The 25,469-nt window shown below is 29.3% G+C and overlaps 2 protein-coding genes across 7 annotated transcripts; one reads left to right on the top strand and one right to left on the bottom strand.

The window, feature by feature from the left end:
• On the bottom strand, positions 1 to 1,099 carry LOC106767306. The gene has a single exon (XM_014652163.2). The coding sequence runs from the start codon at positions 968 to 970 to the stop codon at positions 164 to 166; it is 807 nt and encodes a 268-aa protein (XP_014507649.1). The 5' UTR covers positions 971 to 1,099; the 3' UTR covers positions 1 to 163.
• A 12,480-nt stretch (positions 1,100 to 13,579) lies between these two features.
• LOC106769027 (zinc finger CCCH domain-containing protein 64) lies at positions 13,580 to 21,884 on the top strand. Of its 6 annotated transcripts, none has more exons than XM_014654471.2 (12): positions 13,583 to 13,763; positions 13,853 to 14,126; positions 14,206 to 14,335; positions 14,465 to 14,584; positions 15,058 to 15,175; positions 19,213 to 19,649; positions 19,877 to 20,162; positions 20,434 to 20,527; positions 20,804 to 20,949; positions 21,110 to 21,346; positions 21,499 to 21,506; positions 21,605 to 21,884. In XM_014654471.2, the coding sequence occupies exons 1-10, from the start codon at positions 13,692 to 13,694 to the stop codon at positions 21,236 to 21,238; spliced, it is 1,806 nt and encodes a 601-aa protein (XP_014509957.1). In that variant the 5' UTR covers positions 13,583 to 13,691; the 3' UTR covers positions 21,239 to 21,346; positions 21,499 to 21,506; positions 21,605 to 21,884. The 6 variants fall into 6 exon arrangements, with proteins under 6 accessions (XP_022639664.1, XP_022639662.1, XP_022639663.1 ...); XM_014654470.2 differs by having other exon boundaries at positions 21,447 to 21,506; XM_014654472.2 differs by having other exon boundaries at positions 21,110 to 21,366.
• Positions 21,885 to 25,469: the final 3,585 nt, after the last annotated feature.

Raw genomic sequence — 25,469 nt, 5'->3', positions numbered from 1 at the left:
TATAAAATAATTAAAAGACTTGTAACGAACTTTAGCATACTAACCAAGTTATGGTTTCTTAATACACACCAGTATTATACTAAAAATAAAAGTAGAGGTATGAAACGAAAAGGTATAGATTTAGTGAAGATTGTGCCCTGTTTCGGTTCTTCCACAGATATTATCAGCTACCTGTTCTGTAACGGATAAGAGAGTCAATCCTCTGCAATCTCAACTGCTTCTTGAACCTATTGATGAAATCATCAGCTTTCGCGTCCACCTCTTCGTCTTCTCTACACGACGTCGCTTCAACCCTCGCCGTTTGTGGTCTCCGTCTCTCCACCTCCTCTTCCTCTTCGCGTTCTATCGAGCCCCTTCTCTCGCTCGCCGATTTCCTCATCTCCGCCTTACCCGACCCGTCACTCGGATCCTCTCCGTGTATGGACTCCGATCTATACAGACGCGACAAGTTTATGGACTGTAGCCGCTGCAAGAGCGAGGGACTCCGAACCAGTTCTGGCTGTTCTGGTTCTGCTTCGGGTTGCACGTGCTGTGTTTGTGCATTCGTGGGTTCTTGATTCGTAAGAGAAAGATCGAGAGATGTGAGGCGCTCCAACCGGGAGGGTGTCCGAACCAGTTCCGGGTTTGTAGGTTGGGCGTGTTGGGGTTGGAGGTTCTGTATTTCTGCATGTGTGGGTTCGAGTTTGCGGAAGGAGAGATTGAAGGACTTGACTCGCTGCAATAACGAGGGTGTTGGAACGAGTTGGGGGTGAGTGAAGTCTGGGTCTGGGTGGTGATGATGGGTATAGTAGTGAGTGAGATTGAAGGAGCTGACTCGTTGTACAAGAGAGGGTGAAGGAGCGAGATGAGGGTGGTGGTTTTTGGAAGTGAAGCGAGAAGTGATTGCTATTGTTCCTATGACGAGGTTGACGAAGATGAAGAGAGAAGAGGGAGTTAACCAGCTGGCAATGAAACTTGCTGGGTCTGCCATAGCTGAGAGTTTACTGAGCTCCAAAACTCTCTCTCTCTGGAGTATGCTATGTGTGCGATGTATATACAGAGATATGACATACTGTAGCTGCTTTTTGGTTGACGTTTACTTCCCTTTAACTTTGTCCTTTTCTTTCTTCTCCAAAACCCTCCACGTTCCACCGCTATCCTCCAACCTTTACTCTTAATCAATTCAGTAAACGGCCATGTTACACAATAATACACCTATTACTTTATTATCTATAAGAAATGCAGAAAGAGAAATCCAGAAACGCAAGTCAGGAGTACAATAGAAAAGATTGCAGATAAAATAAATCATAAATGAAAAAGAAAAAAATAAACACCAACTTACAGTGAAGTTTATTTCTAAACACATTGATAAGGATAATATTTTATCCCCCGGAAATAGGTATTTAAGTATTATTATAGATTAAAATTTTAGCTTAAAATATAAACTTCCAATTTTGAATTTTTTTAAAAATATAATTTAATTCATGGACAGATCAACCTGCTAATTATTTTTCAACACGTAGTCATTCAATCTCATATATATTCTTTTAATATGTCTTCTTATTAATTAATATTTGTTGAAAATTAAAAATATCGCAAGTAAATTTGGTTTATTGATGTGTTATATCTTATTACTTGAGAGTAAATGTCAATTCAACCTGATACATCTTTATTGCTATAGAGAAAACATAAGTTATCTCAAGTTAATTTATCTTAAAAAACAAAATTAGAATGTAGATAGAAGATTAAAATTAACAAAAAATAATTTTGGTATGAAATCTCATTCTGCAAGTTTCTTATATTAATTTTATCTTAATTAATCTTTTCTCTTATTTTCCGTCTTGATTTTCTTCTCCTTGAATCTTTTATTTCGTAATTAACACTTAATGAAATAATTTTTATATCAAATTGTGATAACTACAGAAAAATTTTTGTGGATCTAATATAACTTGACGAAAATTGTGCTTTCATGTATCAATTATTAAATAAAAGGTAAGAAACAACAATAATTTTTTAACTAATGACATAATATTTGTTAAAATTAGCGTTGTGTATTTCGCTTGCAGTGAGATTAAAAGGATAATGTTTAAAGAGAAAAATATTAAAATAAATCCTTTATCAAAAAAAGAATAATATAATATTTTTTTATCAATAGAAAAAAAAATAGATAAAATATAAAGCATGGTTGGAATGCAACCCCATTTTTTTATAGAAGACTAGAAAAAATTCTTCTCATATATATATATATATATATATATATATATATATATATATATATATATATATATATATATATATATATATATATATATATAAAAGGAGGGTATAAATATACCTGCATAGTACTTTCCGATGGTGTGTATATTAATATATGAGTTAGTATGTAATTAAGAAGAGTATGTATATGTATAATAATATTGCAAAGCTTCGTTTATTGTGTTTAGATGCGAATGAGTCACAACTATGATATCTGAGCATATATTCTATAATATAATATATTGAACTACTAAATATTATAGATTTTGAAGCTTCGTACATGTTACTAAGCTGTAAGGATACTTCGTTTTAAGTGTAATAATACATTCTTGATTTTAACATATTAGCATAGATTTTCTAGAAATTATATTGGGTATTAACATATTATTAGAATAGATTTTTTAGAAACTGGATCTAATTCTGACAGTTGTGTATTTGTAATTGATTTGTTTTTGGTTTATTCTCTTTTACATAATTATTTATATATTCTACTTATAATATATTTAATTAAGTTTTTTTTAATATGAGAAGATGAATTTTATCATATATATTTGATTATTAAGAGTTGATACAAATTTGAACATAGTGTAACAATTGATCTTACATGGATTCTTAGTTTAAAATATGAAAATAACAACAGTATAGACTATATGATTAAATTCGATTAGATCAATTATTACATTTAACGTATTATTTATTTTAAAATCTAAAATTCTTAAAATCATAAATTTAATATATTATATATATCATTATATTTTATTTCATGTATTATATAAAAAATATAATTATATACTAAAGAGACTAAATCAAATTCAATTTCATACTTATATTTTATCGATTATTTTACTTGTTTAAATATAGCAATATTGTTTATGGGTAAGTAAACTTTCTTTTGTCTATTTTATTTTATTATAACAACACTTCAACTCAAATTTAGAGACACGAAATTCATTCCAAAAATATTTAATTATAAAAAAAATGTAACATCTCGTCTAAATAATAATAACTATATAAGGAAACCACACTTTCAATAAAAATAAAACAATTACTAAGCAGGTACATATCCAAAATAACTATAATCCAAATTTATATACATAACTCGATTAAAATTGTGTACTCGTTTGCAAAAGGTTTCTCAATATATAAATTAAAGACAAATTATTAACTATTTTAAACATCTATTCCTTCATTGCCAAATGCCTATCATAAAGAAATATCGTTTTCTTATGTTCACACTGATCATGTGATCATACAAAAACATATAACAAACTCAACAAACTAAAATACTACAAAAGAGTAAGCTAACATTTTAAAAGGAATTCATTATGCAATTATAAATATAATACAATATGTTTCATTTCCAAATCAAATCTCAACAAACAAATTATTTCTAGATTCGATCAATATAGATATATGTATTGATGTTGCTATGACAAATTTTTGTTTTTGCATTTGTAATGATAGAACAATTGGTTCATCCCAAGCTACCATACAAGATTAATCTGTCTATCATATATGTTATTTCTCACCACATAATTCGTTTCACTGTCTGACATGAAATAATTATTGGAACATCAGGATAAATTTCAAGATCCAATCTCTACATCAATACATTAGTATATTTGAAATGACCACAAAAAATAATATAAATTATGTGTTTGAAACTCAAATTTTATAATATTAATTAGGTTTAATCATTCTGATAGTCTTTATTTTCGGTGATTTTTTTCAATTAGGTCCCTTATTTTTTCTTTTTCTCAATTGGGTTCTTATTTTTGAAAAAATGAAGCAATTAGGTCACTGTAGTTAGTTCCGTACTAACACCGTTAAAAAGGGTGACACGTGTCAGCTCGTGATTTTTTTGAATTTTTTAAATATATTTTTAATTATTTTTATTTTTATTTTTTATTTCTTTTTCTTTTAAAAATAAAATTTGCCAAGTGTCAAGTTGATATTATGCCACGTAACAATGACAGTGTGAGGTGGCACTGACAGTGCCACGTGTCACTGACAGTGCCACGTGTCACTGTCAAACCACGTGTCATTGTGTTTGTTTCAATTTGGTCCCTATATTTTTATTTTGTTCCAATTTGGTCCTTGTATTTTTATTTTGTCTCAATTTAGTCCTAATTTTTTAAAAAATTTAAAAAAATTTGTTCCTTCCCAAATAAAATACGGTATGTACATTTTTCAAATTTTTGTCTTTAAATTTGTTTCTGTAAGCAAATTATTAGTAATGATGTATTTCAAATCGAAATATTTAACTCTAGAAACTTTTTATAAATTGTTGAGAAAATATTGAGACTATACTTGTGTAGATTACATTCACAAAAATATTTATTATTGAAATGTTAACTTTTATGTTACTCATTCATATTATTTAGGTTAAATGATCTCTTTACTACTATATAAATAAAAATGTGTCATATGTTAGTTTGTAATTTTCTTATTTTTTTAATAAGAAAATTAATTTGTATAAATTTCTTTGTAAAGATTTATATACAAATAAAATTTTGTTTGAACTTGGAGAGAAACAAAATTGTTTAGTTTTTTAAAAAAAATAGGACTAAATTAAGACAAAATAAGAATATAGGACCAAATTGAGACAAATTAAAAATATAGAGACCAAATCTAATGACACGTGGTCTGATAGTAACACGTGGCACTATCAGTGCCATCTCACATTGTCATTGCCACGTGGCTCAATGTCAACTTGACACGTGGCAATTTTTTTTTTAAATAAAAATAATTAAAAATATATTTAAAAAATTCAAAAAAATCATGAGCTGACACGTGTCACTCTTTTTAACGGTGTTAGTACGGAACTAACTACAGTGACCTAATTGCTTCAAATTTTCAAAAATAGGGACTCAATTGAGAAAAAGAAAAAAATGAGGGACCTAATTGAAAAAAATCGCCGAGAATAAGGACTATCAGAATTATTAAACCTATTAATTACTACATTTAGGATTTTATCGGTTTTAAAATATGAAATTTTGTCATAATTTTATTTTTAAAATACATCTTAAAAAATTAAAGAAAGAAAAATAATTATATTATCCCTCCTGAACTATATAGGATGATTAGATGTACTGGAAAACTATAAATTTCAGTGAAATATATATAATAAATGAGAATTAAACTAAACTATTTCAATTCTAGTATTTTTAAACATTTATGAATTTAAAACAATGAGATTCAGATTTAAATGAAAGTTTTATTTTATATTATTGTTGCGTTTTAAAAAAGCATTGCCCATAACATACCACTTTTCTTCTTTTCACATTTTAGCTTTTTGTGAAATTAAAAGTGCAAATTATTCGGTTTGGCTCTCTTGTGCAATGTCATGACGTATTAGAAACTGCAAATGTTAGTTCCCAGCACGTGCGTTTATAAAGTACACGTTTTAAAATAAACTTTCAAAACACCGAAGTTAATAAATGCGTGTTTGATGTGAATAATAGAAATCTATAGCTTAAGTGAAAAAATTATGTATGGATGTAGGTAAAAGAAAATGTCAAAAGTAGATATGGTTGTTAGAAAACATTAAAAAAACATTAACATGAAAGAAAAGTGGATATGAAGTTGGTTGGGTGATACAAAGGTCCCACAACAATAAATATAGTTCATGTGAAATCTGCAGTGTTGGGTGTGAACTACTGGAATTTTGGGTGTGAAGTACCGAACTGACTTCCCTTCTCATGAATTAAGAGTTTGTAACTCTACGGTATTCTTTTGAGGAGGATTTAAAAATAATTTTTATTATTATTTATTTGAGTAAATTTAGAAGTAAACGAAAATGAATTTAGAAGTAAAATTTGTGAGATTAGTGTAAAATTTAATTTATATAACAGATTAGAAAAAATTATTTCCAAATCTATTATCGATTACTTCTAAACTCACTAAAATAAAAAACAAAAAAAAATTATCATCATACTTTTTTAAATTATCCTCTCTCAAATCCACTCAAGTGAAAAAAATCTAAATTTTTGTTAGTACAGCAAACAAATGAAAGTGTTAAAAGATTCTTATACTATCAGTTAAAATATTAAAATCATTTATTTAATTATATTTATGATTAAGAATATATACAATGAAATATTAATTAATATAAATATTATACATAATATTCTAATTTAACGGGATTAAATTAGAAATGTTAACTTTAAAAATAAAAAATCGATAAATATTTTATAAAGAAGGTATGGTTTTTATCTGTAAGTACATACACTTACTTGTATTTCTTTTTCTCCATCTTCATTGAAAGAGATAATAAAAAGGAAATCTAAGATATTCTATAATAAAAAGATCAAATATTTTATATCTATATTATTTTTAATAGTTAATTAAAATGTGATTCCACATATTGTTCTATGGAGTATTGTTTTAAATTTATTGTCATATGGAGTATTGTTTTATGGGGTATTAAAAGATTGTTTAATTAATTGTGAGGTTTATTGCTCGTTTTCTTATTCATTTGTTTGGATGCATAATCTAATAATTGGTATAAGAGTATCTTAAATTTATAATTAAGTTTTGACCCTGATTGGATGCATAGATTTTGACTTTGTATTAACATCTTTTTTTTTATTATGAACTCTAGTATTTTTTTAACTGAGGAAAGATTATGAAAAATGAAGCAACTCAAATCGTATCAGTCTGATGATCATTAAGTGTGACATTTCAAATGTTTTCAGGGTATTATATTTGAAATACAAGTGCTAAATATTTTTTTTTAAGTTGAAAAACGTTTTGTGAAGTTAAATATATTAAAACCATTATATTATTACCAAAAATATTAAAGTGATATAATAATCTATGATTAAGAACATATATGTTATGAAATATATTAACATTGCAAATAATCCACGATTAAGACATATAGACGTCGAGGTTGTCCTAACTAACATCTATATGTCTGACAGATAGGTGAACAATTATTAATTTACGTCATATAGACGTCGGGGTCCTGTCCAACTGACGTCTATATGTCTGAAAGAAACGATAATTTTCACCCACGTGTCAGACATATTGACGTCAGTTAAGACAATCCCGACGTATAAAAGACTATAGACGTCGGAGCCTTCCAAACTGACGTTTATATGGTCAACTTATTTACGAAAATGTCACCAGTCATCAATATACGTCGAGCTTATCTCTAACCGACGTCTAATCAACGTTTTTGCACTAGTAAAAGGCTTAAGAGATGGTATTTCCACTCTATAACCCATGGAACCAAGTTGTGTAACATTCTAGGTTTTTGTTTTAAATTTGTTTTGCATATGAAATTTTCTTACGATTATTATTACACAAAGTCTCCCACTAGCCAACTACACTGTTTTCAGTTTTCAGTTTTCTCATTTTCCACACCCACCACTACTGTAAAACACACAAATGTTTTGTTGTGACTTTTCCATTTTTAAATATGCTCTATGCTTTATACAAAAATTTAAATCGATTATTGTATTATTGTTTAATACAATAATTATAGTTTTAGTTGGATGTTATTCTAAATAAATATTTAAAAGTTTAGATGACTTCGTGAATATTAGCGATATTAATTTTATAATTTAACTTTAATCAATATCATAGAGGTATTAAAAGTACTTATACTAAGCTGTATACATATGTACGTAGTCAATGGAAAAATTACGCAGCTAAAAGTTTGTATTTGAATTGCACATTCATTTCTCCATTTATGAGTTTGAAAAGTCTCTTTTTATTATACCACTACTTTATTTTTTTAAAGTGCTAATAATTCTTCATAATGTTCAGATCGAATGTACATCAATGACTCACCTGACCCCCAAAAAGTGAGAAAGATTCGACTTTCCTTAAAGATAAGATTTCTAAATTTTGTTTTAACTATAATTTAATGTTACCCGCACTTATATTTTATTTTTAAAACTAATATTAAAAATAAAAACTTTGAACATCGCATCACTCTAACTGGCTATTAAAGATGACAAAAGAAAATTGTAGTGACAAATATTCACAGATAAAACTTGTGATAAATATTTTTAGTAAATATTCACCTGTCTTAAGTATGTTTAATTACTCGTTTTTTAAATGTGACAAATATTAATGTCACAATATTTGACCCATAAATATTCATTATTTACCCGTTAATAGTTATTAGTAAATTTTATTTAAGTCATTAAAATTCAAGTAATTAAAATAAAATCATCAATAAGAAAATATTAATCATAGAATAATTATTTAAATTTTGACTTTATTTATTTGTATATTTTTTATATAAACTTATGACATTGAATATATTTTATAAAATATGAATTTTTAAAAAAATTATATATAAAAATTTGTTATTATGATAGAGAACAATCTCCTTGAACATATGAAAATAACTTCAGGAACAATATTTATTATTTAAAAATTTCTAATAAGATATAATATCAAAATATGTCTTTTAATCTTATAATGAGAAAATTTAAAGAATATAATATTATAAGCATAATCGAATGATAATTTAAAAAATTAAATAAATTGTAATTTTATTTTGATTTTACATAATATTAAATTTGTTAAGTGAGAGAATTTGGTCGTGGAAAGTTTATGTGTAATTTTCATTTTCTTTTGTTTTTTTTTTTTTTGTTTCGGGTTTTAGTTTATATTGTAGGAATTTTAAATTTTCTTAAACTTATGTACTTATAAATAAAGATTCTCAACTTTTTATTTATTTATTTATTTTTACTGTAGTTCTTGAATATTTAAATTTGAAAAAAATCGTACTTCTTTTTAGACAGAATCGTATTAAGTTACATACACAACAACAGAATGTATGTATATACTGTGATGCCAGTGTAGCGAAACAGTTTCGGTGTAGCAAAGCGATTCCAATGTTGCTGTGCGATGCAAGTCTAATGCGGTATATGACACTATGGGTTGAAATACGGTGAGAGTCCTCTGAGAGAGCTAAACTAAGGATTTAGAAGTGAAAGCTAATCCAAGAGTTTAGAAAAGCGTGAAAAAAAAAGATAATAAAATTTATTGAAATTAGTTTTTTTTAATTATTTGATTATAAAAATATTCAAAAATTATTTCATTATATATCTTTGTTGGAATTTGAAATAAATCTAGATTTTCTGAGATTTAAAAATAAACCTTTTAACAATTATTAAAGTTCTACACATCTCCTTTACTTAAAACTATTAAGCATCACGGTTAGAAGTCTCGATTAAAAATAGAATGATTTAAATATATATAAATAAGTAGAAACTTCGTTTATAAAGTTTTGTGAAATTGAATTAAACTTAAATTTCACTTCTAATATTCACTTAATAATTTTTTTGAATACAATTTATTTTTAGTGATAAACGATTAATGTCATCTGTTAAAATTTTCTTGAGAATAAAGTGACGTTCAATATTCTACAAATTTCAAAATTTGTTGACGTTGAAGTAAATTATTTAATCAACTTTAAGGATTGGCACCAGAAATGAAGACCAACACCAACCAGTCATTCACTTTCTTCCTCAACTCACTATCACACAAAAGAAAGAAAACTCACTATCAAAATTAGTGATGAATGAACGTGTGTTGTCGTAGTTTCATTCACAATATTAAAATATATATAAAAAAGAGACGTAATTTTTACCATTTTAATTTTACTTAAAAATGTAAGAGCGTGTTATCATTGGAAAAGATTGTCATATTTTTAGAGTTGAAAGAAATTAAGGTATTTCAAGAAAAAATTTCAAAACTTAAATTCAGTAATAGATTTATGGTAGACAGATCCACATCATATATATCGAAATAAAAAAAACAATTAAAATATATTTTTCTTACATAATTTTTCTATACTTATTTTAAATATAAATTTGTAATATTGACTTTCAAAACTAAAAAAAATATCGAATATAGTAATTAATCTTCATTATATTATTTCATATCTAAATAGTTTCATATTAATTAAACGTCTAAATCAAGTATAATTTGTTTATTTTTTAATCAAAATATTACTTTATTTTATATTTTAACTAAATATTTTTTTTTAAGTCACTCATTCCTTTTTAACAAACAAATAATTTAAGATAAGGTTACAGAAAAGTTGTCGGTCCACCAATAGTATTAGAGAAAGAGAAAATTGGTTGTCTAGCGGAGACAAAGACCAGGTAACTTCTTTTCAATAAAAGTCACGTCATTTTGTTTTAGTTTTAATTGGTTTTTTTATATATAGTTTTTAATTAAAAAAATTATGTAATTTTTCTCAAGAAAAAAATCACCAAATTATATATCATTTTAATTCTAACATTGTAATTCAATAGATCTCTATATAAAACCAATCGAAACGAACTATATATTATCTACATTTTTTTAAGACGATGATGTTCTTCACTTTAGTTGAATGATATTAAATTAATTTTTGTTTTTAAGAGAACTTTAATTGTGTTTTAACTTTTGAAAAAAATGTTTTTATTTTTTTAAAGAAATCACGTGTCAATATATGCTTATTTTTAATTTTTAATTCTTTTTATAAAAATTTTTGCTTATGTGTCAAGTTTCTAGTGTTATACATGACACTGAGAGAGTATTACCATGTATTAGTATAGTATTATTGTTTTGATTTTAATTGAGTTTTGATTTATGTCTCTTTAATTCAATTGAGACATTTTTCAAATATCATAGTCTAATATTTCTTAAGACGTTGTAATATCCATTTTTTTCTTATTAAAAAATTCATAATAAAAGTAGTTAGATTTAAGAATATCACGATTAAAGAATTTTGAGGAATACCTTTGATACTAAGTACAGGTAGATAATAATGTATGAGACTGTGTGTCCCGGGAATGGATGAAAGATGATCCTTGGAAGTCATGATGAATTGTAAAAAATATGATGAAACTAATGATGTGTATCTCAACCAACAACCATAAACAGAAATAAATAAAAGTTTAATACTTATTTTGATTTCTATTTTTGTCATTTTCATTCAAAATGGTCCTCAACTTTTTCAATTATTTTTGACATTCTTATTTAAAGTGGTTCTCAACTCTTTCAAGCATTCAAAGTGATTTCCATTTTTGTAATTTTTGTTCATTTTTCATGATGATATCTAAATGGTTTGAATAAGACATAACTTTTTGACATATATGACAACTTAAACGAAGACTAACATGTGAACGCGATAATTGAATTTGGCCATACTATCATCTCCAATCTCTTACCATCCAAAACTCTAATCACCATCAGAAAACCACTTTGTCATTGAACCACCAAAAATGCTTTTAGTCATCATAACCCACCATCATTATTTCCTTCAACCTCGCAGATCAATGAGCAGCAACCACCACGGGCATGTTCGTATTCATCGAACAATCACGAGAAACTTGCATCTAAAAACCCAAACCCAGGTTTGTTTGATCCTCTTTGCATCAAAGAATGTGAAAACACGAAACCCTCGTTGACTACTACGACAACCATTATAGTAGTTCAAGAGCATCGTGAAATCCCAAATCGAGAACCCTAAATCGCGGGATCTTCTCCAACTATTTGAACTTGCAATCCAAAAGTCACGAAACCTAACTTGTATAATGCCCCAAATTGCAAGATTGTCTTCTCTTCCACATCATTAAATCTGCAAAAAAAAAAAAAAATTGAACCTAAATTGTGGAGAGCTACCACATCGGAACAAAATCGCGGACCAAGCATATCACAGCAAAATCCTAATTTTAAGTGAAAGATGAAACTTCCACTTAACAATCTCTCGTTAAATTGAATAAAATTATAAAATATTGAAACTACTCTCAACTGTCCAAAAAAATCGACGATCACTTTAAATAAAACTGACAAAAATATAAACTAAAATAATTATTAAGTCATAAATAAACTATATTAATTAGAATTAAAAATTATATGAATGAAGTTTTATTGTTGTTAAATGGGTAACTCAGCCCGACCCACCACGGGTTGGTGGGTTAAACGAGTTGATTTATTATCTCACTTAATTATTTTTTTTTTCAAATTTGAAAAAGAACTACAATTTTTTTTGTAATTCAAATCCAAATAAATTTAAATTCCAAGAGAATTTAAAATAAAAAAGTACTGTACAATCTAAATGTAATAAAAAACAAGCACAAACTAATAACTAAGTTTCTATAATTAATTATTTTTGTGTCACTCTTCCATTTATAATATTAGAGTTTTGAATGGATAAATCTATAATATTTTTCTATCTTCAAATATCCTTTTTTATATCTCGTCTACAACACAATAAAAAAAATGTTAACTAATAATATTGAAACATAAAATAATAAATAATTAAATTAATTTAAGTGGGTTGATGAGTCAATCCGACTCATCACAAATTCAATTTGAATGAATCATATTCTAAGTGAATCGAGTTAAAAATTAATATATATAAAAAATGATATTTTTTTAAATCCAATCAAATTCGAAACGAATAAGATTAACCTGTAAACTTTGACTTATTTTGACAATTGATGTGTGAGACATGCAATTATATATGAATGAAATAAGAAAGTGTAAGAAATAAATAAAATGTATTTAAACAAAATAAAGATTTTACATCGTAATATTTCATCTCCACTAAGGTGCATAATTTTTCATCAATAAAATATCTTTGTGTATAATTTTACATCATTGAATAGTCATTCAAAGTAATGCATATGATTGTAAAGGACCACTTATTCAACATGACAACAGTAGCACTTCATATTCCTGGTCATAAATAATGATTTAAATCAATGAACCATTGTGGTGGTGAGAGATTATGTTCAGTTAACACATGTTATTTTATTATTCTTTCAAATTATTTGGTCAAAATACTTATTTTATATTATTTTAAGTAGTTTTAATTAATATAACGAAACTAAAATCATGGTCAAATAAAAAATTTTAAATTATAAATGTCAAGAATATCGGATTTGTACATTTCATTTAATTATAATTTAAATTAATTTGTTTCACCTTTTTATTAAGAAAAAATAAAAAATAAAAGTTTTTAATTACTAAAATTTGTTTCTAGCTTTATTTAAATTTGTAAAATTATTTTACTTTTAAGTATCTAAAAAGTTATTTTATCAATTATTCTCGTGAAATTATTAACAGTTTATTCTTTTAAATTCATATTTTAAATATTATTTAAAACAATTGTATGATAAAATATATTTGATTAAAAATATTGTATAAACAACTGAAATACATCTCCATAATAAAAATAGTAAAGGTTTATCCTTCAGTTTTATAAAATATAATGCTTATTTTAAATTCTAATTATATTTTCATAAATTTGAATTCGTGTAATAAGTATATATTTTTAAAATGTGCACAGCAATTTCATATCACCATGTAAATTAGGTAAATTGAAATGAGTATATCCTTCTTGAGATTGAATAGAACCAAACTCAGCTCGTGAGTGAAGAGTTACACTGTCAAATTGAGTGCGTCAACCTTGTTTCTGTTTTGGTGGTTTCATTATGGCGCCTAGAATCCTTCTATGCGGCGACGTTTTAGGTCGCCTGAGCCAACTCTTCAAGCGCGTCTCTTCAGTGAGTCTCACCCTATCTTTTGTTGTTTCTAATCTAGGGTTTGTCCATCGTTACTCACTTGGAACATTGTTTTCATGTGGTTGCTGCAGGTGAGCAAATCTGCAGGTCCATTCGACGCGCTCTTGTGCGTAGGCCAGTTCTTCCCGGACTCACCGGAGCAACTGGATGAATTCACCGCCTACATTGAAGGAGGATCACAGATTCCGCTTCCGACTTACTTCATCGGAGATTACGGCGTCGCCGCCCCTAAATTTCTCTTACAAGCCTCCAAGGACTCCGCCAACCGCGGCTTCATGATGGACGGCTTCAAGGTTTGCCACAACTTATATTGGTTGAAAGGCAGTGGCAAATTCCCCCTCTTCGGTACCAACTTTTTCTTTTGCTTTGCGAATTCGATTAGGACTTCGGAATTCGGTGTCTTAAATGTTGCAGTTGCATGTAGGGTTGTCCGTGGCCTATTTATCTGGTAGGAAGTCGGCCAGTGTTCAACAGTTTGGAACTTATACCGAAGATGACGTTGATGCTTTGCGAGCTATTGCAGAGGAACCAGAAATTATTGATCTATTCTTGACATATCCTTCAATTGTTGTGCATTATCTCATGTAGAGACAGAGTTAGTTAGTTACATGCTTGTTACTTCTCACATTGCATTTAATATAAGCTTAAAGGAGTCTGTGTTCACTTCCTTGATTCATTATTACTAATGAATGGCCAAGTGGCGTCACCAATGGAGCAGCTGTTTCGGACATTCCTACTGGAGCCTCTGATCTTGTAGGCAGTGATTCAACCATATCGGAGTTAGTACAGGAGATCAAGCCACGGTAATTGTTATTTGTTTTCTGTGCAGACTACCTAAATGGTCAACAGCCTAGGCATTTTATATTTAACAAATGGTATTGCATGCTTAAGCCTCATTTCACATTATTTGCTTGGAATTGGATTGTGCACATGAGAGTTGATAGGGTTAGGTCTGTGGTTCCTTGTTCAATCGAGTGACTTTTGTGTCCTATCATGTTTATTGTACTTGTTGTAGGACGGTAAAACGTATAGTATTGTATTTGCAATTCTTGTTATTAGGAGTGAGTCTCACGAGTGGTAAACGAAAATGGGATTTGGTTGGGAGAAAGATTAATTAAAATTTTAAATTTAAACGGGGAACTATAAGATCGGGATTTGTAGAGTATTCTGGAGGAATTTGGTAGGGCGAATGTGGCTTTTATAGTCTTTCTTGTGGTCTTTGTAGGCCTGATTCTGATCATTGCAGTTATTTTCTCATGGTTATTTTTGGGGTTAGTTATCACATTGCAGGCACAAAAGGTATATACTATGCCCGTGAACCATATACCAATGTTGATGCTGTGCATATCACCCGTTTCATAGGGCTTGCATCTGTTGGAAATAGAAACAAACAGGTTTGGATTTTGGTCTTTATTGTTCTTCTTTGAGTATTTTGTTTACTTATTTAACTGAAAATTTTGAATTAGTAGATACTTTAACATTTTCATGCGGTAATAGTAGGGGTGACAATTGCATCCATTTATTCATCAGCGGCCCGATTCATTCATGTATAAATATATCGAATCTGTCCTATTATATGGACAAAAATAATGAAGTGGACAGACTGGATCAACAATCACTATCCAATGGTTCATAAACCATGAATCATATTTTAAACCAATGGTTAATATAAGTTGCTATGTTGAACCAAGATCACAAAGAATTGAATAGTGAGGATGGGGAGTAGCTCTCTTAAAATTACCCTTGGAATCAATTGATTCCTCATATGTGTATGTGTGTGTAGGGGAGGAATGAATTGATACAGGTATAAGTTACATTAACTACGGCACCTTCAATAACTCTATCAAAATCAACATGTTTACCTTGATTGTGTCAAATTTTAGAAAAAATGAACAACAATAAGATGATAATAAAATAGTTCATATTGGTGAATATTTCAAGAATTATATATTATGTCATTTTGATGCATATAGATGGGATATCTAGTAATTTTAGATTAATATTTCTTTTGTAGACATGATTTAAGTGATAGGAACTTTCACTCCATCATTGATCTTTTAGGAAAAAAAGGTGTATAATTAGAAGATATTGAAGGTTTCATAGTTGATGTGGTGTAGTGTCATTTGATCACTCTCTCCACACACACACACACACTTACTCGTATAAACACATTCCATAGAAGAGGATAGGGTAGTGGAGGACTTGGTTAAATAAAGAATTATAATTTCAAACAAAGTTACCAATGCCAGATAATTGTGTGCAGCAGATGATCCAAAAAGTTACCGAGTGAAGAGTGTGATGAATGCTATTTTTTAAAATTCTTTTATACTGTTTATTTAATTCATACAAACCAACATAAATGTTTTTAAAAGTTAAAAACAATACTCCTATATTGAAAACTTTCATAATTAACAATAGACTTGTCAAATTAACCCATCTTATAAGACTTGGCCCTAGCCCACATGAGTTGGGGCCACTTGAAGAGCTTAGAATAGCTAAAACTGTTTTATTTCACTTAAAATTTTGATACAACATACTACTGTATATTTATAGAGTACAATAGTTCAAAATACCAAAGGTCATGAAACCCCTAAAAAACCTAGTAGACGAGTTCCTCTACATAAATATTATTAATAATAAAGAACATTACATTTCAACACTTCCCCTCAAGCTGGAGCATATAGGTCATATGCACCAAGTTTGGAAAATATAAATTGAATTCTAGGCCTCCTTAGAGATTTGGTCAAAATGACTGTTAGTTGTTCATTAGAGTTGACAAACTAAGTAACAAGATCCTTGGACAACAACTTCTCCCTAATAAAATGGCAATCAATTTCTATATGTTTTGTTCTCTCATGAAACACTGGATTGGAGGCAATGTGAAGGGCTGTTAGGTTGTCACAATACAACTTCATCTGCTCATTTTCACAAAATTTCAACTCTTGAAGGACTTGTATAATCCAGACAAGTTCATGTGTAGTTAGAGCCATAGATCAATTTTCTGCATTAGCACTAGGTGGAACAACAACACTTTGCTTTTTACTTTTCCAAGATACAAGGTTCCTTCCAAGTAAAACACACTATCATGTGGTAGGTCTTTTGTCAATTGGACAACCAGTCCAATCTGCATCATAATATCCTTCGACTTGAGTACTTCTCTTGTTTTCATACAACAATCCTCGTCCTAGGTTCCCTTTTGCATATGAGAGTGCGAATCACTACATTCCAATGATCAACACGTGGATTTTTCATAAATTGACTTAACTCCCACTGAATAAGAAAGATCACGTCTTGATATGGTAAGATAAATAAGTTTTCCAACCAGCTTTCTATATCTCTATGGGTATGAGAAAAGTTCACATTGGTCTCTGATAGGTATTATAGACCTATACGAAACAACCTTAAAGCTGTATATATTTATTCCAACCACACACTAGATTTCCAACAGTACAGAAAACTGAAACAGCATACAACCTCTGGTTATTTGAGAGGTTTATAAAAGTATGAAACAACAAAACTATCCCTTAGACAATTATAATTGTCTCAGTTTTTATTCCTTCTAATATAAACCTTCCCCTTGTCTCTTATTAACTTTTGATGTGAGTCTATAGGACTATCAATGAGCTTACAATTTGTGAGGCCTGATTCCTCCAAAGTATCAAGAACATATTTTCTTTGTGAAATGATGACACCTTTTGGATGTGCCACTTCAATACTAAGGAAATATTTTAGACGACCCAAATTTTTGGTCCGGAAGTGGTTGAACAAATGATTCTTTAATTGAGTAATCTAGTGACTTATTTTGGACATTTTTTCTTTCTTTTCTTACCTTATTTTTAAGCTTAAACAAAGTCAACATATATATATATATATATATATATATATATATATATATATATATTATTTTCAACTTTTCAAAATAATGAAATTATGTATCTAAAATATGATTACAATTAAAAAATTATTTTGAATAACTTTTTTGTAAAACTAATATTTATATATTATTTAGGAATAATAGATTATAAGAAAATATAAATTAACTTTCATTTTTCAAATAATTATTACACTAATTTCTATCAAAACAACCTCTTTTTTATTAGATAATAAAACATTACCCTTGTGCAATAAAATTCTTAAACTATAATTTTTCTCGGGTATTCAACGTTGAAGAAAGATGTTTGGAGTGAAGAAGAAAAAAAGAATATTAGTAAAATGTCATGTGGAAACTGTTGGACAAATATTGCAAAGCAAATAAAATAAATAATTGAAAATACATTAAAAATGAACTAATTTAGTTTTAGAGAGCAAGTCTCACCCTAAACTTGTCCCAACCCACTTTATGTGGGGCTTTGGGAGCTGGGGCTTTTAGAAAGCCCTCTATTAAGTAGGCCAATGGGCCAAAAAAATAGGACTTGGTTTTAGAGGAGGTAAGGGTCAGTCCATGGGCTAAAGACTCAAATGACAGCCCTAATTAACAATAACAAGTTTTAGCTCTTTAGCTCAAGCAAATATACAAGTAAATAGTAGCAAAGGTAACTGAACATCCAAAGCTATAGAGAGAGAAAAGGAGCGAATGGGATTTGGTCTATGGGAAGGATTTGGCTTCTCTGAATTGAGCATGAGGAAAGTAAGTCATCCCTCTCATTGATGAGGAAATCAATAATTGATATTCTAATCTAACTTCTCCATGAGTTGTGTTGCATTTGCACATAATATTGACTGTTGATTTTCTCATTAATGAATAAAAGTGCTGACTTTACCTTTTAAAATGAGTTGCTCACTTTAGATGGTTCGGATCTCTCTGATAAATTGATGACAAAAGGCCTTCTTAGACTCGAACTAGAGGAACAATAAATAGATAACAGAGACTAATGGAACAAGGAGAACAGGAAAAAAGTTCAGTAGAAAAACAAGAAAACTTAATTAGAACAAAAGAAAAGTAAAAAAAACGGTTAGGTTAATTTTGGGAGAGTCAGCAGAGGTTCACACAGTAGTCACCAGAGGGTCACATGGTCGCACAGTAGTTGCAATTAGGAGCATTTACAAGTGAAACATAATTGCTATGAAATATGAGCATTTTCTGGAAGGTGAAACCGTTCCACCCAAATCCCAAAATTAGCCTCATAAAAGGCCTTTCTACTGTTATATTGGAGATTAATGCTATTCTCAGGATTTTGGACGCCATCAGGATAGCAGTGCCAGAGTAAAATGCCTTTTGCAGCCACTATGGTGAAGTGTGAAGCTATGGCAATTCATATAGTGGCCATGGGAAGCTGTGCACTGCTATGGTGCTATAGCGTGCTATTGATAACTCTGATTTCAGATAGTACATTATTTTTCTTATCAACAAAATTAACATACTGTTTTTTCGTTCCCTAAAAGATTAATAGCTTTTCAGTGCTCTGACGTTGTACATGCTTCTGCATTCCAGAAATTTATTCATGCAATCTCCCCCACACCTTCTTCGGCCATGTCTTCAACTGAGATTGCTATGAAAACCACAAATACCACCTTATCACCTTACACATTTGTGGAGAAAAGAACACCTCCTATGGATTCCACGAAGAGATCCAGTGACTCTATCTCTGAGTCTCAATATTGGAGATATGATGTTTCTCAAAAGCGACAAAAACATGAAACTGGACAAGCTGATAAGATGTGTTTCAAATTTGTCTCTTCTGGATCTTGTTCACGTGGAGAGAAGTGCCATTTTCATCATGATACAGATGCAAGGGAGCAGTGTAAGAGAGGTGTTTGTTTAGATTTTTTGATTAAGGGAAAATGTGAAAGGGGGCCAGACTGCAATTATAAGCACAACTTGCTGGATGAAGGTGACAAGGATCCTTCTAGGAGGTCCGGATCGGGCAGGTTTGTCTTCGGACTTACTATGTTCTATAATCAATGTGAAGTCTGTTAGTCAGTAATACTTCATTTGTAAGTTTTAGTATTAGGTTATTTTGTTACTAATATTAATGCAATAAAAAGTTGATTTTGCAAGTCAGTTATTCCTAGTGTTTGTTTATTTGCTTCTTCATTGTTCCCTGTAACATTTAGGCATTTAGTCTTTGACACATCTATCCTAAATATGGCTGCAGCTCAAAAGAATGTTGGTTTTGCTTGTCAAGCCCAAATGTGAAGACACATTTAATTGTTAGCATTGGGGAGGATTATTACTTGGCACTGGCTAAAGGTCCACTTGTTGAGGACCATGCACTGATAATACCCGTTGAGCATAGGTTTAATACCTTATCTATGTCTTCTGAATCTGAAACTGAGCTCTCTAGGTTCCAGAACAGTCTCAAGAGTTACTGCAGAGGCCAAGAAAAGGAAGTGATATTTTTTGAGTGGGCCTCCTTGCGTGACACTCATGCCAATCTTCAGGTAGAAGTTTCTGTTTATAGTTAACGATCCAGTTTACTTTTACTTCTTCCCTGTCCACTTTCCTTTTTATAGTTTGCTTAATTCCACGTTGCATGGCCAATTTCTTAACTTTGCTGGTTAGCTGTTTTGAGCTCTATCAATAGCAGTTTGTTTATTTATGAAGTTTCATATTGTTTTCTCTTCGTGGAAGATTATATTATTTCCTTTTTAATTTTTGATTGACTGTTTTAGATTTGCTCTTTAATTGAATTTTCACCCATTTTTGATATAGGCCATTCCCATTCCATCTTCCAAAGCGGTTATGGTTGAAAAAGTGTTCAATTTAGCTGCAGAAAAGTTGGGATTTGAATTTGTGGCCAAGACATGTAAGTATAATTCTTCAGATTATGCTTCATATTTCATTGCCTACATGATCTGAGTCAGACCTGGATCCATTAATTTTTTATCTCTTTTTTCCCCTTAACTTCCTTGTTTTTCCTTGGCTCTATATATCAATTGTAGGGCACTAATTACCTGACTTTGAAACAATGGACTTTGATTTATGTATTCTGAAAATGCTTTACATTTGTTATTTATTATTTTGGCTGCTTGTCTGGGAGGGTGTTTTTGGTCTTCTGCTTATATTCTTTATTGCAACACAGTTGATAGCATTTCTGATGGAAGGAAGTTTTTGAAGACTCAAATTGGTGGGGGTTTAAGTTTGTTCTATGCTCAGGTTCCAGGAGGGAAAATTCTGCTGCATCACGTTGAAAAGAACGAGAAATTTCCTGTCCAATTCGGCCGTGAGGTAGCCTTCTAATATTGATGCACTGAATAAACAAATCATATCAATATATTTCTTAAAAATTTCTTTTTCAGAAAGAGGTCATCAATGGTAGCATGCTTTGGTTAAGATTGCAACTCTTTGTATTTATCAGCGAGAGTTAATACCTGTAAACGTGACTCAGGTCATGGCTGGGTTGCTCAATATGGCAGATAATGCAGATTGGAGGAGTCACAGACATAGCAAAGATGAGGAAATGAAAATTGTTGAAAATTTCAAGAGTCGATTTCAAGAATATGATCCAAACTGCTAATTGTTCATGCACTGAATTCTGAATTTACTCTGAAGTCATCATGGTTATGGCCATTCCTTGTTCAGTTATATGTCGTGATTGATTCAGTACTCAATGTTAAATGAAAAGGTGCCTTTTTGTTTAATTTGGTAATCATCGACCTGTTTACTTGTTTATTGAAGCAACTGATCTTATAATAGTTCGCTTTTACGTATGAATTGGTGCTTAGGAGATTTGTTGGTCATGATGGATGTTAACTGGTAACCTTTTTCTGTCGGCAGCTTCTGTGGTAAGCATCACTTTCCATTCCTAAACTTGCATTGCTATTTTTTGTGAGAGGTTATATGCACATTACATAGTCTCACCCTTGCTATTCTATATTTTCAGGCAAAGAATCACCGAATGGAGTTTGATATTCTATAACTCCAGCTATTTGTGCGCGTTAGTCAGCAAGCAGAGGAGCTGCCTGCACGTAATTGACAGAGTATTCGTATTTTTTTTCGGGAGGCAGGGAGATAGGGAGGCTGAGGGAGACTCGCTTCAACTTTCAGCTAGTCAATAGTAAGTATCCTTTTATTTAATGTAGGGATCTATCGGATTTGTATACTCTGTATTTTCCCAAAGCTCGATTCTACCTTTTTTTTATAATTAATTCAACTTTCATATATATACATAATCTCTGTATAGAACTTTCTCTAATCACTATAACAAAAATAGGGTTTTTAAAACTGAGGTATAAGATGAGATCAAGTCTAAATGACCGAGTTAAACAAAATCTGTTTTGATAACCACTTAAAAGAATTTAATTAATAAAATAAAGAAATTTAATCAATACAAATATAAAAAAAATGTACCAATTAAAATATTTAATTTCCGTAGTTATTGGGAATTAGTTAATGGAATTTTGCAAAATAAAAGTCCGATAGAGTAGTTTATGTTTATATTGTTTATTCTACACTAATGAATACATATAAATTGGTTTTCCATTTAAGTTATATATAATATATGTTTTGAATTCACATTAAATGTTCATTTTGATCTAGTGATAATGGGTTTTAGATGAAATGGCGGAACCGTACAATCCCGTCGCGGGTGTTGCTCCCTACATCTTCCCAAGTGGAACCTGTACCTCCTCATTAATTTAATTTATTTCAAAAATATTCTATACATTTCTACTATTTTCTTTTATTCCAAAAATATCTTACATCTTTCCACTATCCTTAGCAATCTTTCTCTTTCTCTCTCTATATTAATGGAGCATTTACATGGTTCATTAATGGAGCATTTACATGACTTAAATTTGAAGTTAGATATATTTTTTTAAATAAGTTTGATTCAATGTTATTTTCGTTGTTGAATATATATTTTTCTTTTCAAATTATTTAATAAATGGTAAAATTTTGTTCTAAATTTCTAGAAAAAATGTTTATATACATGTATCTTTTTTTTACATATAATATCTATAATTTTTAATATTATATTATGTTTTAACTCACCGACATGTTTGACTCAAATAACTTGAATAAAATATTTAATTTATTAGATAAAAAATATAAAAATATTATTAAATACTTAAAATATAAAAAAAGTTATTTGTTAAAGATTTAGAATTTATTTATTTTTTTCGTCATTATAAAGTTAGTATATAATAATAATAATATATCATTATTTACTATTAATATTATTATATTTATTATTTTGTATATGTATCTAACTTTTAATTTTATAAAATGGAAATGATAGAAGTATTAATATTGAAGTTTTTTTTGAATTTTATATTTTGTAGTATGTTACATATTCAAATATGAATCACGTGAATGCTCCATTAATGTAGAGAGAGAAAGAGAAAGATTGTTAAGGATAGTGAGGAGGTGTAAGATATTTTTGGAATAAAGAAAATAATGAAGAGGTGTAAAATATTTTTTAAATAAATTAAATTAATAGAGGGGTACAGGTCCCACTTGGAAAGGTGTAGGGAGCAACACCCTTCCGTCCAATAATTTCCAATTTCATTATCAGAATTTTGCATGAAGGCAAGATTTCTATGCACTTAGGAATGGAATGTAGATTGGTTTGGCCTGCAAAGCTTGTGTTTAATAATGAGCAGATAACTAGTCCAATTTTCTAGCACGAGTTTGGTCCGCTAAGCATACGGCTAAAATATACAAGGGGCTTTTTCTTAAAAGAAAATGAAAAATCTATTAATTTAGAAGTTTTTGTTTCTTTTAATCAGATTCTTAATGTCTTAATTTCAACAATTCAAAACACAACCGAATATTGAAGTTTTAATGTCTTCAAAATAGATAGGAATTGAGTTTTATAATTTTTTTTTAAAATATTACAAAGTTGTAAATGTTCAAGAAATTTGAGCTGAAAATTGAAAGGTTTTATTTATACACAACCATTGTTTTTCCTCAATTACTTAATTTGTAAATTTAAAAATAAGAAATTAAGTAATACTTGAAATGTTAAAAGGTTTATAAAGTTTCAATCCTAATTTTTATAATTTGTGAAATAATAATAGTTGTTAAAATATGCAGTTAAACCTAATTTTTAAAAGTAAAAATCGTTATCAACTAAAAGTAGAAAGTTAAATGAAAAATGTAATTTAATTTAAGCATAAACAAATAATATAATTCTGCATTCTTTTAGTTGATTGGCATGCGAGTTTCCTTTGAATTTTTTTTGACCGGCACGCAAGTCAAATTCGTAGACTGTTATAATATTCACATTATTTATTGCTTGTGTAAAGTTTATTTTAGAGAACTAAACAGATAGAATTACTAAAATTTAAGCTTTATGTCTACAACTAATAAAAAAACACTATAACAAATTTTTTTTAGTCTCAAAATTACCATATAGCTCTTTCATACGTATTATAAAAAATTTGGTCAGTATCTCAAAATTTACTTCAACTCTATCTTAGAATCTACTCTGGAGTGGATGTCAAGAATGTTTGTAGTTCTCATAAATCCCATAACCTTCTCCAGCACATTCTGTGCAATTCAAATTAGTTTTTCGGAATATATATATTTATATATAATTCAGAAAGCCCATTCGAATCTCCATATGCATAGGCGGTGTTTCAAGAATATTGGAGGTGTTAAAAGAAATCTTAAAATCTTGTTTCTTTGCTTTGGGAGTCCACTACGAAGTTTATTAACTTGCATGAGATGGGTTTTATTAGGGATTTTATTTCCTGTACCTCCACAATTTCTTTTTTCATCCTCCCACTTCCTGATTTTAGTAAAGTTTGCACTAGATATAGTTTTGTGGATTTCTTTTAAATAAAAAGGCAGATGTCGATAAATGACATACTTTAATAATAATAAAAAAAAAAACAACTCCATGTAAACAAAGCTGTTGAGGTTGGCTATGACAACAAGGTTTTTGCACCACCTAATGTTGATTGTAGGCATGGCAATAAGAGTCACCTTCCAGAGCCATTTTCTCCAGGTATTTATAAAATTCTTGTCATCTTTATTGCTATAACTTCAACTAGATGGCTTTCCTTTTCATAATTAACCGCTTTCGATTGGTATTTCATACACATTTTCTCTTCTACTGAATATTTGAACACCTTCTGCTAGTATTCCCAAAAATTCACCAGGCAGCCAACTAACTCAACATCTAACTTTTCCTCCTAAAGAAAAAATGAATAAAGGTACCTAGTACTGCTTGCATCCCACCATGGAAAGTGGAAAATAACCCAAACAAATAATAAAACCATCATTTTTTTTTTCTGTTTGACACAGCTTTTTGATGATGACTGCTTGCAAGATGTTCAAAATAATTAGACAGAAAATTTTCTACTGGACATGCAGGGAAATATGTCTCCATTATGTATTGTTACAAGCATTCAACTTTCTGGTAGGACCTTCATAATGAAAAAACATTTTTTTTTTCATGAATCTATTTTTCTTTTCTGTTTGTTTAAGGAAATAAATGGGAAAAATGGTGAGACTTAATAAAATTGCTTGCTAAATATAAAAAGTTCCATTTATAAAACGTTGATAAAAAATGAATAAAACACAGAATATTTCTAAAATAAAAACTTTTTTTTTTTGTTTATACGAGGCAAAATCCCAAATTGAAAAAGGAATGAAAGATTGAGTCAATTACTAAAATAGATAATTTGCAAACCACTCAAATTGGGGTGGGAATAGAACCGCTCCTTGGGTCAATTTGTAACCCAGTTTTGGAGTTTGGGCCTGATTAATTGGACTGATAAATTGGGCCATAGAGAATCGAA

Source organism: Vigna radiata, chromosome 7 (assembly GCF_000741045.1).
Source record: "Vigna radiata var. radiata cultivar VC1973A chromosome 7, Vradiata_ver6, whole genome shotgun sequence".
Lineage (NCBI taxonomy): Eukaryota > Viridiplantae > Streptophyta > Magnoliopsida > Fabales > Fabaceae > Vigna > Vigna radiata.
This window is presented reverse-complemented; position numbering and strand designations above follow the sequence as displayed.

Excerpts from the sequence above, each read along its gene's own strand:
- LOC106767306 (XM_014652163.2), bottom strand. The coding sequence starts at position 970 with ATGGCAGACCCAGCAAGTTTCATTGCCAGCTGGTTAACTCCCTCTTCT.
- LOC106769027 (XM_014654471.2), top strand. The coding sequence starts at position 13,692 with ATGGCGCCTAGAATCCTTCTATGCGGCGACGTTTTAGGTCGCCTGAGC. Across the intron at positions 19,650-19,876 it reads AGGAGGTCCGGATCGGGCAG|CTCAAAAGAATGTTGGTTTT; the intron begins GTTTGTCTTCGG and ends ATATGGCTGCAG. Across the intron at positions 20,528-20,803 it reads TGAATTTGTGGCCAAGACAT|TTGATAGCATTTCTGATGGA; the intron begins GTAAGTATAATT and ends ATTGCAACACAG.